The sequence below is a fragment of the Hyalella azteca genome, unplaced genomic scaffold (genome assembly GCF_000764305.2).
Source record: "Hyalella azteca isolate HAZT.00-mixed unplaced genomic scaffold, Hazt_2.0.2 contig6127, whole genome shotgun sequence".
Lineage (NCBI taxonomy): Eukaryota > Metazoa > Arthropoda > Malacostraca > Amphipoda > Hyalellidae > Hyalella > Hyalella azteca.
This window is the reverse complement of record NW_025936295.1, coordinates 156758-168462: the sequence shown is the minus strand read 5'-3', so window position 1 is coordinate 168462 and position 11705 is coordinate 156758. Positions and strand designations below refer to the sequence as shown.

The 11705-nt window shown below is 39.6% G+C and overlaps 3 protein-coding genes across 3 annotated transcripts; 2 read left to right on the top strand and 1 right to left on the bottom strand.

The window, feature by feature from the left end:
- The first annotated feature begins 2476 nt into the window (after positions 1-2476).
- LOC108669023 (keratin-associated protein 6-2-like) lies at positions 2477-4295 on the top strand. Its single transcript, XM_018156307.2, has 2 exons — positions 2477-2563; positions 3197-4295. The coding sequence occupies exons 1-2, from the start codon at positions 2552-2554 to the stop codon at positions 3713-3715; spliced, it is 531 nt and encodes a 176-aa protein (XP_018011796.1). The 5' UTR covers positions 2477-2551; the 3' UTR covers positions 3716-4295.
- A 1755-nt stretch (positions 4296-6050) lies between these two features.
- LOC108669022 (keratin-associated protein 21-1-like) lies at positions 6051-7590 on the bottom strand. The gene is made up of 2 exons (XM_018156306.2): positions 7507-7590; positions 6051-6749 (listed from the first exon to the last, which is right to left on the bottom strand). Exons 1-2 carry the CDS (start codon positions 7507-7509, stop codon positions 6165-6167), a joined length of 588 nt encoding a protein of 195 aa, XP_018011795.1. The 5' UTR covers positions 7510-7590; the 3' UTR covers positions 6051-6164.
- A 1665-nt stretch (positions 7591-9255) lies between these two features.
- LOC125177976 lies at positions 9256-11705 on the top strand. The gene is made up of 2 exons (XM_047880752.1): positions 9256-9494; positions 10369-11705. The coding sequence occupies exons 1-2, from the start codon at positions 9396-9398 to the stop codon at positions 11581-11583; spliced, it is 1314 nt and encodes a 437-aa protein (XP_047736708.1). The 5' UTR covers positions 9256-9395; the 3' UTR covers positions 11584-11705.

The following is an 11705-nucleotide window of genomic DNA, read 5'->3' as shown; positions in this document are numbered from 1 at the left end:
CCTTGCAGACATTATTGCGCGATTAACGCACTCCGTTCTCAGCCAATAAAATTCAATTGAATTCTGGTCATTATGAGCTTTTCTTCTTTCGCCGACCAGCACAAAATAGACTCTTAATACGAACCTCGAGCATGTAATAACTACAAAAATTGAAGAAAGCACTATTAAATTATAATTTATCTGGACGAGCAATGCGTGACCTCCTATAATAATAATAGCGGTTTCAGCGTTTATTGCTTATAGGCCGTAGGCCTGTCGCTGATCCTTAACATCGCAGAATATTCACAGCATTTTGAGGTCTCGAACTCGCAACTCCCTGCTACAATTCTGCTGTGCTTAACCGCCCGGCCTCCTTGCTGATTCTGACCAGAAACTGGCACACAGAGCTGGGATCGATCCCGCGCCTCTCTAGTGCGTCAATCTTGGTACTCTGAACTTTAACCATTGGGCCACCTCCTCTTTCCAAGTTCAAAAATTTTCAGTTTTCCAGCAGTCTGAACAACACTAAGCGGACCTTTGAACTTCGAACACATCACGAATTTTATTTTCAACGTCTCTCGTAAAGCAGCCATGTTCTACAAGCTTGTAAATTGCTCTCTATGTTGGCTTTTAAATGAAATTCTCATAAGCTTTGGACAATCCATTGGTGTACAAAATTTATTGATTATAGGCTTCGTACTCTATTATTATATATAAATTAGATCAGTTCGATAATACAATGAATAAAATCTGCATTCCAGGCAGTGAATACCACTTATTTTAAATAATGTTCATAGTTCGAAGCGTTCAAAAACATTTGTATGCCAATTAATAATTCATAGGCTATTTAGATTGAAAGTGACGAATAGTTAAATGTGCCAAACCCTTGAATTAAAAAAATCTCCCTTCACCAAAATCACCCCAATCACGATAAAACTACCTTGTCAAATATCGTGATTTTTTATTGTCTTTTAAAAGTTTTCAGATACTCTAGATGCCATCAATAATGTCGTACATTTCCTATGACTGCAGCAATAACAAATTACGCGAAAAATTAATGATACGTCAGTTGCTCATAAATTGAACTTTTTCGTTTGAATTTCAAATAGGCGTTCAGTTATAATCATAGTCTGTTGTATCCATGCTCTCAAATGATGATGTACATCTTTTAAGATTATTGAAGGGTCTCTTTTATATGCTCATTAAACAAAAATTAATAACATTGTCCAAACTTTGCAACGAATCGTAATTTTGAGACGAAAAATATCGAATGAAAATCAGTCTAATTAAGTTTCTCCATGAATAACTGAGATTGATCAGTGAGGTGTTATTGCACTTTAGAATAATCTGGCGCTTTTCATGAAAATGTGATAACTTTTCTTAGCAATTAATTGCTTCCAAAATCAGTATTTGTAGTTTGAAAAATTTTTTCCTATCATTGCTTCCAATAACACCTGCTTTGACTGAGTAGTAGTCATCTCGGTTGCGTCTTCTCGTGCAAATAAATCATCAAGAGAGAAATTACTGGCAATCCTAGGTGCACGTAAATCCATTTCTTATGTATTCTTGCTACGTCTTCGACAAGCTGTTATTTATAATCAACAACCAAAATTTGGTGGCAATTGAAGCTAAAATTTTGTTTGAAGTCCCAATAACCATTTTTTACCATTAACCCACAGAAAAGCAGATTTGGTGATTTAAGACAATTTTACGGCCAAAGAAACAATCATGAATGATTTATTCAAATTTTACATAGCTTGCTATATCTTTAATTGTTTAATTATTTGCGTCTTATTCAAGCAACTTGAGAAATTTACTTCCGTCTGTGGCTAATTTGTTTGAAAGTTCGACATAAGGTTGGCTACGCAATACTGCACTATACTTGAAAAAGCAAAAAAATGTGAAGCTGTTCTGTGTGATATTATGATCGCATAACTAATAAAAATGTATGAACTTGCCATCAGTATTATCTTATGGCAGCGAAGCATGTAAGCGCAAATATTTATGAGTCCGCGGCGCACGATGTGAAAGGTCGGCATTTTATAGTTATAAGTTCAATCGACTTGAAACCTTTCAAAAAAAATTCATGGTCCATTTTTTACCCTACTGACACTTAATACTGACCTCGTAATTATTGGTACATTTCGATGCAGACGGAAAATTTTACCGATGAATATTTTGCTTGAAGATTCAGTTTGCATAATTTAAATATATTAAAATTGAACGAAATAACGGACGGAATTTAATTTCACTCGATTTTTCCCGCACAAGGCCTCAAGTCTCTAAAGATTTATCAACATCAAACGATAAAAAATTGATGGATGATAGAGGTACACAATATTCGTTATTGAAATTTTATGCTCAGAATCATATCATTACAAAACTCCAAGTTTTTCGAACGGCGCAAGTTCAGCTAAGGTGATCATTTTCAAGCCATCCCTTAGACCAACACGAAATAGCTATTTGTATTTATCGTGTCTTTAATGCCAGACCTGCTTCCGTAACCACTGCGCAAGCACCCCCGATACTTGGCGGCGAACGTTCGGTTCGGAATCGAAATCGCAAAGTGACAATGTGCTTGCTAGTAAGTGTATGTAGCGAGAATGTAGAGCACTCTCGGGATATGTTGAAAAGCATGGGGGCGAAATTTAGCAATTGCAGTTTGCGGTACAGAAACAGTGTTATAAGCCTTTAGTTGGGATAGCAATGTGGTTTTGGTTCGAAGCTGATGCACCATACACGTGTTACGTATCAAATTTTGAGTGATTTTTTGCACTATTGGATATTTTCTGCCCAATCAGAGGTCAAGAAGCTTCGTAACTACGTTGTGTTGAGAAACTGCATACGGTGAAAATTTCTAGTCATGTATACGGTGTACGCATGCATCTGCTAGTCTACAAACTAGATACCCACGTGCGAAGTGGATTTCGATCTAAATGTGGCTAAATGTATTCACACAGCGTGGAATGATTGATCCCGCGTAACCAAAGCTGTCCATAATTACCATTAAGATATTGTAATACGGGAAAATAACGCATAGCAGCGGGTGTGGGATACTAACCTGTTATCTTGCTCAACCTTGCTGATTGAACATGCATCTTACTGAACTAAACCTGGTGATGCATCGAACTGTAATTACCTAGTCACAGTAACAACGTAAATATAGTCTTGTTAGGGGCATCCTCCGAAAACTGACTGAATGTTGTTCACCCCTCAGATCACGCGGCTGCTGGTGCTGTTTACTACACTTCTTGTCATGGGGGCCACGAATCCTGTTAACCTGCCTCAGGAACCAGCGCCTCCTATAACTGATCGACCTGACGTCGGAAGACCCGGCGGCCCTCCTAACCCCCCAGTCAGACTACCGCCCTCTCGACCAAACGATCCGTTGCGTGATGCATCGGATGTCGTGCGGCCTGGTCGCACCGAATTCAGAAGTGGCGGTTACGGAGTTAGCGCAGGATATGGTTCAGGGTTAGGTAGATACGGCGGGTACGGAGGCTACGGCTATAACGGAGGATATGGTGATGGTGGTTACGGGAGCAACTACGATGATGTAGGTTACGCAGGATATGGTGGAGACTATCTTGGGGGATACGGAAGTGGATACGGTGGTAGTGGTGGAGGTTATGGAGGAGGGTACGGCGGGTATGGAGGAGGGTACGGCGGGTATGGAGGAGGGTACGGCGGGTATGGAGGAGGGTACGGCGGGTATGGAGGAGGGTACGGTCGGTAAAGTGCGTAGGAGGCATATAGTACCGGCCCCGATGGAAATTGGGAGTTTATTGCAATTTAGGAAAAAATTGTTTCCATGCCGTTCAGTGAACCAAGTAGGACTTGGTACGATCCAGCGTATTAAGCTAAGTTAAGACTATATAAAAAATACGTATTGATGTGCTTTTCATTCGTTCCTTCAAGGACAACCTTTGGCTCGGCTCGAGGTTGACGAGATGTTACTTATTTTACTTGAACCAAATGTCCGTCAACGATATTCGTGGAATCAAATTACGTTCGGAAATTTGCTGATACTCCTGCGTGAAACGTGATTTGTTTCTAGTTATTGCAGCATGAGCCGTCATACGAGTACTAGATTCCAATAATTTGAAACCTCTTTATCGAAACTGCCGCTACTGGCGAATTGTGGTGGAAACCAAACTCGAGGACGAAACTGCGAACCTTGAACAGTTCTCTTGCGGGGTACGAGGTAGTTCGTGATTGGGCAGCGACTGTACCGCAAGTTTCTGAACTTACACTGATTCCATTGACCCTATGTTCCTTCTTGCAGTGATGAATTCGAACTAAATTTAACCATTTCATTATTGTCGTTCGACAACTTCCCTTACTCCCTGGGGATACGTCTATAATATACATATATAATTGATACGTCGTCTATACCAAAATTTCTTGAATACAAGGCCTTGCACTGTGATCGTCGAACTACAAGTTGTCCTGGAACACGAATCAAAGTCTGGCATATAACTGAAGAATTTGCTACGCTGGATTATGCATGCGGGGTAACGGACGCCATATATGCAGTTAGCAGGTTATTGATATCGCTTGGCCAGGCTAAGTTTGTCTATCGCATGACTGATCACTAGTAAATTGGAACGAACATCGACTGCTATTTATGAATTAAACCCGCTTCCCGCAATGTACCGCGAATCACAATGGACATTTCAACATTTGCATTGTGTGTAAAAAACTACGGAGGAAGATTACGTGACTTAGTTCATACCAAAGGTGCGCTTATTCAGGGCACAGAAAAAGCCCACTAAAGAAGTAGGCTGCTCTCCATACTCCATTGCGTTGAGCTTGAAAGGGAAAGTCTAGATAGCTTTTTTCCGTGTACATTACCTGTAGGACAAAGTTGTTATAATTTAAAGTATTTCGGTATACTCCATGTTCATTTTTTCTGTATTATGCGTTGAAATTGGCTGTGCGAACATGGATAAATCTTATTCATACTCACAGGAGCATTCTTACTATATAAGTTCCAGTAATGTTGAGATATATACGAGGTTGCATCGGATCGACACGCAGTTCAATGCAGGGGGTTCTTGAAGAGCTCTTGATAATTCAGCTTTATTTCATTCACTTCACTGCGCTCCCTTGGAAGACAGGATACTTCAATAGGACAGTATTCAGTGTACTATGAATCTTTTACTTACTCAATGGAATCTATCATAAACCTCATCATTTCCAGCTCCTGATAATTTGTATTCTATAAAATTTCAATAAATACTTTAAATAGCGAAATATCTAATATTCGAGAGAAATAGAATGCGGATATTTCTTCTAGTCCTTGTCCTGCTTCCTTTCAAACTCTCTAATGGCATGACATGAACGCAATCAATGACGATTACAAATGTGATGGAGAACTCTATTCAAAGTTTTTCCGAAAGGTCTAACTTGCTACTCCAAACTTGCTTCTGCATGCCCACAACACTTGTGGATGGTCAAACCTTGGTTCTGGCCGGCATGCAAGGAGCCGCCCAGCAGCAGAGCTACAACTTTAGACGTCATCAAGGCCCTAGTAATTGAAGGTCGTCTTCATGCTGTGTGTATTACAACTAATTAGCTCCGTAGTTCAGAAAAAAAACTGGTTTTAAGCTTTATCTCCACATTGGACAGAACTGCAAACGCGGACTCCAGCGCACTGAATAGTCGTCAACTACAGAAGTTAATGGTGTATTCACTCGATATAAAGATATCCCGAGTTATTTGTATCTGTCAGTGCGGATTACGTACAACAGTCGCTGCACCCACCTCATTCCTTACAGCCTTGTAGGAGCAAGATCAATGTACCAGAAGAATCAGCGTCGATGGGCTATTTTAGAAATTTTCCTGTACGTTCTACTTCAAGCTTACTGTCTCAAGTAAGTAGGACATAATTAATTTAATCTTGAATCGTCAGAGAAAATTTAGCCACTAATACATTTCAAACCATGCTAGCGTCGTCCTATCATAGGTTAGGAATGGGGTTAACGCTTCACTGAATGAAATTCAGGCTTAAGAATTTCAATGCACATAAGTACAGTACAGGATAGTGTAGTGGACAAATAAAACAGATATACCATGTTATTCATTCACTATTTACTAGCTCCGTCATTACATGTATGCATGTACGCATCTTGGTCTGTAGGTCTCATCTTCTGTTCTCAGACGTGGTCGTAGCAGCTAATGGCTCAGTAGCCTCCGCCATATCCTACTGAGCCACCACCGTAACCGCCACCGAATTCTCCTAAGTTATGACCATAACCACCACTGTAACCCCCACCGTAAGCTTGGCCATAGCTATCACTGTAGCCTCCGCCATAAGATGGGCCATAACCATCACCGTAGCCCCCACCGTAAGCTAGGCCATAGCCATCACCGTAGCCCCCACCGTAAGCTAGGCCATAACCATCACCGTAACCCCCACTGTAAGCTGGGCCATAACCATCACCGTAGCCTCCACTGTGGGCTGGGCCATAACCATCACCGTAGCTCCCAACTTGACCTCCACCATAACCAAAACCTTGGCCGTAGCCACCTCCGTAGCCTCGGCCGTATCCACTTTGATAGCCTTGACCGTCCCCGTATCCATGATGTGGTTTGTGATGCCCATGATGGCCGCCCCCAAGGAACCTCTGACCATCAAATGCCCCGGCGTGATGCCCTAGCGGGACATAGGGGTTAACGGGACGAGGTGTCGTCGTAGTTGTGACCTGGCCCGAGACCAGCGAGGCAGCCACACCCGTGGCAACCATCACAAACATTCGTATGGAAATCTGGGAAAAGAGATAGATGGAGGATTAATTCGAAATAAAATCTACGATTTAGGCACACCATCCACAATGTCGAACTGAACCAGCTCCTGTAAAATGGAAACTATAGTAGGCCTATAGACCGACAATTGACATTACCAGAACCTTAAAAGGGATGGAGCTCTATGGGAGATGGGGTTACAGAGCTGGAAAAGCTTTACATTCAAAATGCTAGCCTCTGTTCTACTTCTCTTTTACGTACATCATAAACCTTGAAAAGCAGGCAAATCATCGTCAAACAGCCACGCATGTTATGGGCTTTCGACCCACAAACCCGAAACACTTTGACGTATATTCGTGAACAGCTTCGTACATACAGTGCGATCACAAAAGACATGAGAAGACAATTTTCAACAGTTTAGGCTAATTGAGCCGAATCGGCATCGCTAGGTTATATGAAAGCGACGATGCGCCGCAGGACAAGTCAAAAGATTTAAATATCCAGTCACACTTCACAGTAACTATAGTAGTGTGATTTTAGAATACTATTGCATACCAAGCATAAACTTCACATGCCTTTGGATAATGGAACGCGATGCTTTCGAGAAAAAAACAGCATTTGAGTCGTATCAAGCCTAAATATTTCATCACAGAATCTGAATTTGCTTAGTCTTCACAAGTGTCGCTAACGACCAGTATTACAATAGTCCATATCCACTCGTCTTCTTACATCAAACAAACTTCTTAATTAAATGCTTCAAGAGACTAGAACGGCACCCACCATTATCGGAATATGCTCGAGTATGTTGCACTACACGCGTCTGGTCAATGTGGCCTTAATGACCAATGAACAAGAAAGACTGTAATAGATAAGTTCGCTGTAGATGTTGCCACACGCCTTCACACACAGAGTTGTTTTCAAACGAAACTGTGAAAAAGTTTTTTGTGAACCAGAAAAATACGCGAAAAATAATAATACTGATATCGATCTTCCGTAACTGTACGGTAAGTGGTTTACGCCAAGCAATAATTAATAATAATAACGTTTTATAACCCGGTGTTGATTGCCATGCATTCGTTCAATATGTTCAAAGAAACGACAAATGCAGTTCTTGATGCATTAAAGACTCAAGGCATTTCGGCTCAGACTTTCTAACTCATTTCAATATCCTGTTACGTGAATAAGATTTACTAATACATTACCTAACCTTCAAATTCATTTATTATGTCATCAGTTAGCCTATAGTCTAAACTAAACTGAATCGAAACTTGCTAAACACTCATTATTAAGATGCTGCTTTCCAAACAATTGGTTCAAAAAAAACAATCATACATTAGTGACAATAAATATGATGTGAACAATACTGCATTTCGGGCCTTACATTTTTGATGCAGGATCAGGCAAAGAATGTTAGTTTTTTAATTTATTTTGCAAATGAACGCTGATCTATTCAATATGAAGAGTTGTTGAAGTTGAAGTTGAAAATTTTTCGTAGCAGTAATTGCTTTAAGTAGCAATTATTGTCCAATCTATCGTACACTTAATGAATATACAGTAAAAGAAGTTAATTATCATCGTTTGTGCTCGAACCCTAATTTCAGCAATCTAATTCGGGGACGTCAAAAAATTCGAGCAATTTGAACGAACGCTCTTAAAGTTTCAGGTGTAGATGATTCTGACATTGAAGCATGAGCAATATTATCTGGTAAATCTTCAATAAAATCTCAATTGAACAAAATTATAGAGCAGTAGTTCCTGCAAGTAGGAGCGCGCCCCAAGTAGGTGGGACGCAATATAATTGGGTGGGAGACTTGTTTTATTTAAGCCCATCATTGGGGCGTTGCTGGATCAAATATAAATAGAATTGTGGAGACCTTCCATTCAAGAGAAAAATCGCTCATGTTCGGACACAGCTGCGGTCGAATCGTAGGATCATTTGCGGGGATATATTACTGAAGTTCATGCGTTAAATTTCAAGCCATCTCTGAACATGACTAACTTCAGCGAATGTTCAATGTTCACTACATATTGTCCGGTTATCCGCAACCCTTCACAACGACCAAAAAATGTCGGATTAAACTACTAACATTTTAATTATTGAAATTTAATGTACCAATATCTAGTGGAAAATAACCAAGAAGAAGCAAAAAAGTTTGGAAACAGTAGTTTAGAGTGAGAAGCTTCTCCGGACACTCGTCATTCCGTATTCTAATCGAGCACGAACGGTCGATTCATTAAGTGATCATGTATAGATTGTCAGTTTAGGCACCCTACCTTGCATTAATTAGGAAGATCAAGTTTACTAATTATTATTTCAACGTAGTGCGCTCGATTGCTGAACAAATACCTTTTAAAATGTGGCCTTTCGAAAGCTTAATCGGATCACGACAGAGATCAATTTTTTCATTATTCGTGATTGAATTTCTCAATTTCAGTTCAGGTATCAAGATATAAAAGGCAGTCTAGTACGAGGGCTTGTTCCTGAACGTAAGCTCTAAAGATACTGGGAACAAAGTTTGGTGGTCTTAAACTTTTTACATCGATCAAAGTTTAAACTTTGTCAAATCTTCTACCTGATTATGTAGTAAACGGATTCTCAATAGATAATCCCTCTACATTTCAATTGCTCTACGAAATTTATCGAAGAATTTGTTCAGTGAAAAGTCATCATGATTTATGGTTCATATGACGTCACAAAACCTGAGGAAACATCAGCGGAAAACAATTGCGAGAGTTCGCCTCGTTCTAAGCGATGTGTAAGATTTAAGGTAAGTTTCTTTTTTATAACTGAATTTATCCAAGTAAGTTAAGTCAGCACTAAAGATCCGGCTCCTGTCGCCAATTCTATAGAGGCATGGCCAAATTTAATTTGCTTGTTTTGAGTCTCGAACTCAACAACTACAACTTAATAACCCAATGTTGTCGCCCTGCTTAACCACACTCTTCAATTTCAACCTGAATTTTCACATCTAGCTGAAGGGTTCGATCCCGTAATTCACTCTTCCAATATTGATGATCTTAAACACTTGGCAAATCCGAACTCTCTTTTGCGAATTATGAACAGGTGCTCGGTTACTAATAGAGTATATTCAGTTTAGTTCAAGGCACAAAATGCTATTGTAGTTTCATAAAAACTGACTTCCATAAAAATATCATTCCGCAATGGAAGAGATACATTTGTAATGAACAACATTTTTTATCAAAATTAATCCAATATACTGATATTTTTCATTTATCTATATGTTTTAAATCTGAAATTTTTTCTGTTTGGATTTAATGCTATTCTCACAGGAATTTTCTTTAGGTTTAGTGATTAAAGGTCAGTTTTGTAGATTAAAATTTTTGTGATGAGACCTCATTTATCTTAACTTTCGTTGATAAAAGTTTACCTCGTATTATTTTCTACTCTTTGCTTTTCTGCTTGAAATGATTACACGTTCAATGTGTTTGAATCCTTTATATGTGTTTAATGTGTTTATAAAAGCGATTACGAATCTTGCTCTAGTGGTGACGTTTATAATGATACCCGTATTTTTAATCTTGTTGCTCATGCTTGTGCTTCTAATAAACTGTCGAAATGCGAACTTTTAGTAAGCTTTATGTTTAATTTGGGCAATCATAGTAAAAACATTCTATTTCCAGGGTTGTATAGCAGTGGCAATTTTTATCGCCAGCATGATCGTGGTCTTTGGCTGCATGTATGGAATTGATCGACCTGGTACCACCACTCCCACAAGAAATGGAAATGTAACGGAAACAGGAGAAAAATGTAAGAATTCGTCCAGCTTTAATAATATTTCTTCACCTCAAGTAACTACTCAAGATTACATAGACCATGAAGTTTCTGTTTCATCGTTGAAACAACAATCTTCTACCGAAGACACTATCAAAAATCCGATTGCAGATCCTAATGACGATTTGATACATAAAAACATTACGTGGATTAGCGAGTCAGTTATAGGAAATAATCAGCCTAAGATGAACCGCACAACAAACCCGGACCTAGAGGCAAGAAACTCAACAGAACAAAGAAAATTAAATGATAATTTTTTGGAATCGCGTATTCTCGATGAGCCTACAGAAAGAACTGCGTCGGTTGAATACACCGGATCGTCTCTCACCTCCACCGATAGTTCTTCAGCACCCTTTCCTCCTAGGGAGCATCACTATGAAACCCACAATATAAAGACTCAACGAAACTCCTCTCAAAATTTCGAGGAAAGTGACGAGTCAGTGGAATCTGATAGGGAGCATCACTATGAAACCCACAATTTAGAGCCTCAGCTAAACTCCTCACAAAATTTCGAGGAAAGTGACGAGTCAGTGGAATCTGAAGAAGATTTGGAGCAACTAAACCCTAAGTTGACCGATGTGTCAGCCGAAGGACCTCGTAACCCTGAGTCAAGCCACGCGACGATCGAAGCATATCAGCAAAGTCACTCTTCAGCACTAAACCCATTAGTGAATATTGATTCATCTATTCAACAAAGTATTGGCAGTTATTCGGATAAAAGTCAAACCGAGTCGGTTGCCCCTTCTTTGACGCATTCATTAACTTCAGACTCTACTGCCAATGAAGCTTTGGATTTATTGACGCAACCGTTAAATTATTCTCTCCAACACGAGACAGAGAAAAAGAATACGAATTTGAACTCTGAACAAAATTTGGAGCCTGGGAACACCGCGCCGACTGATGAATTGTCAATGCAACTTGAAAATCCAAAGTTGGACAACTTGGCAATAGAAAATCAATGGCCTCAAAACTCCTTCGCGCATAATTTATTTAAAATCGAGGGAAATCCGCTAAATGTGGGTTTGACTACAAATTCTACTGAAGATCAATCAAAAATGATTTAGGCTAACGCCTCTTATGATGGTACAAAGGGTAATACAGAACCTATTAACTCCACCCATACAGATACCAAGTGACGTAGCCCCAGACCCTGGTCATTCCATGATAGAAAAATATAACTCAGTAC

Excerpts from the sequence above, each read along its gene's own strand:
- LOC125177976 (XM_047880752.1), top strand. The coding sequence starts at position 9,396 with ATGATTTATGGTTCATATGACGTCACAAAACCTGAGGAAACATCAGCG. Across the intron at positions 9,495-10,368 it reads AGCGATGTGTAAGATTTAAG|GGTTGTATAGCAGTGGCAAT; the intron begins GTAAGTTTCTTT and ends TTCTATTTCCAG.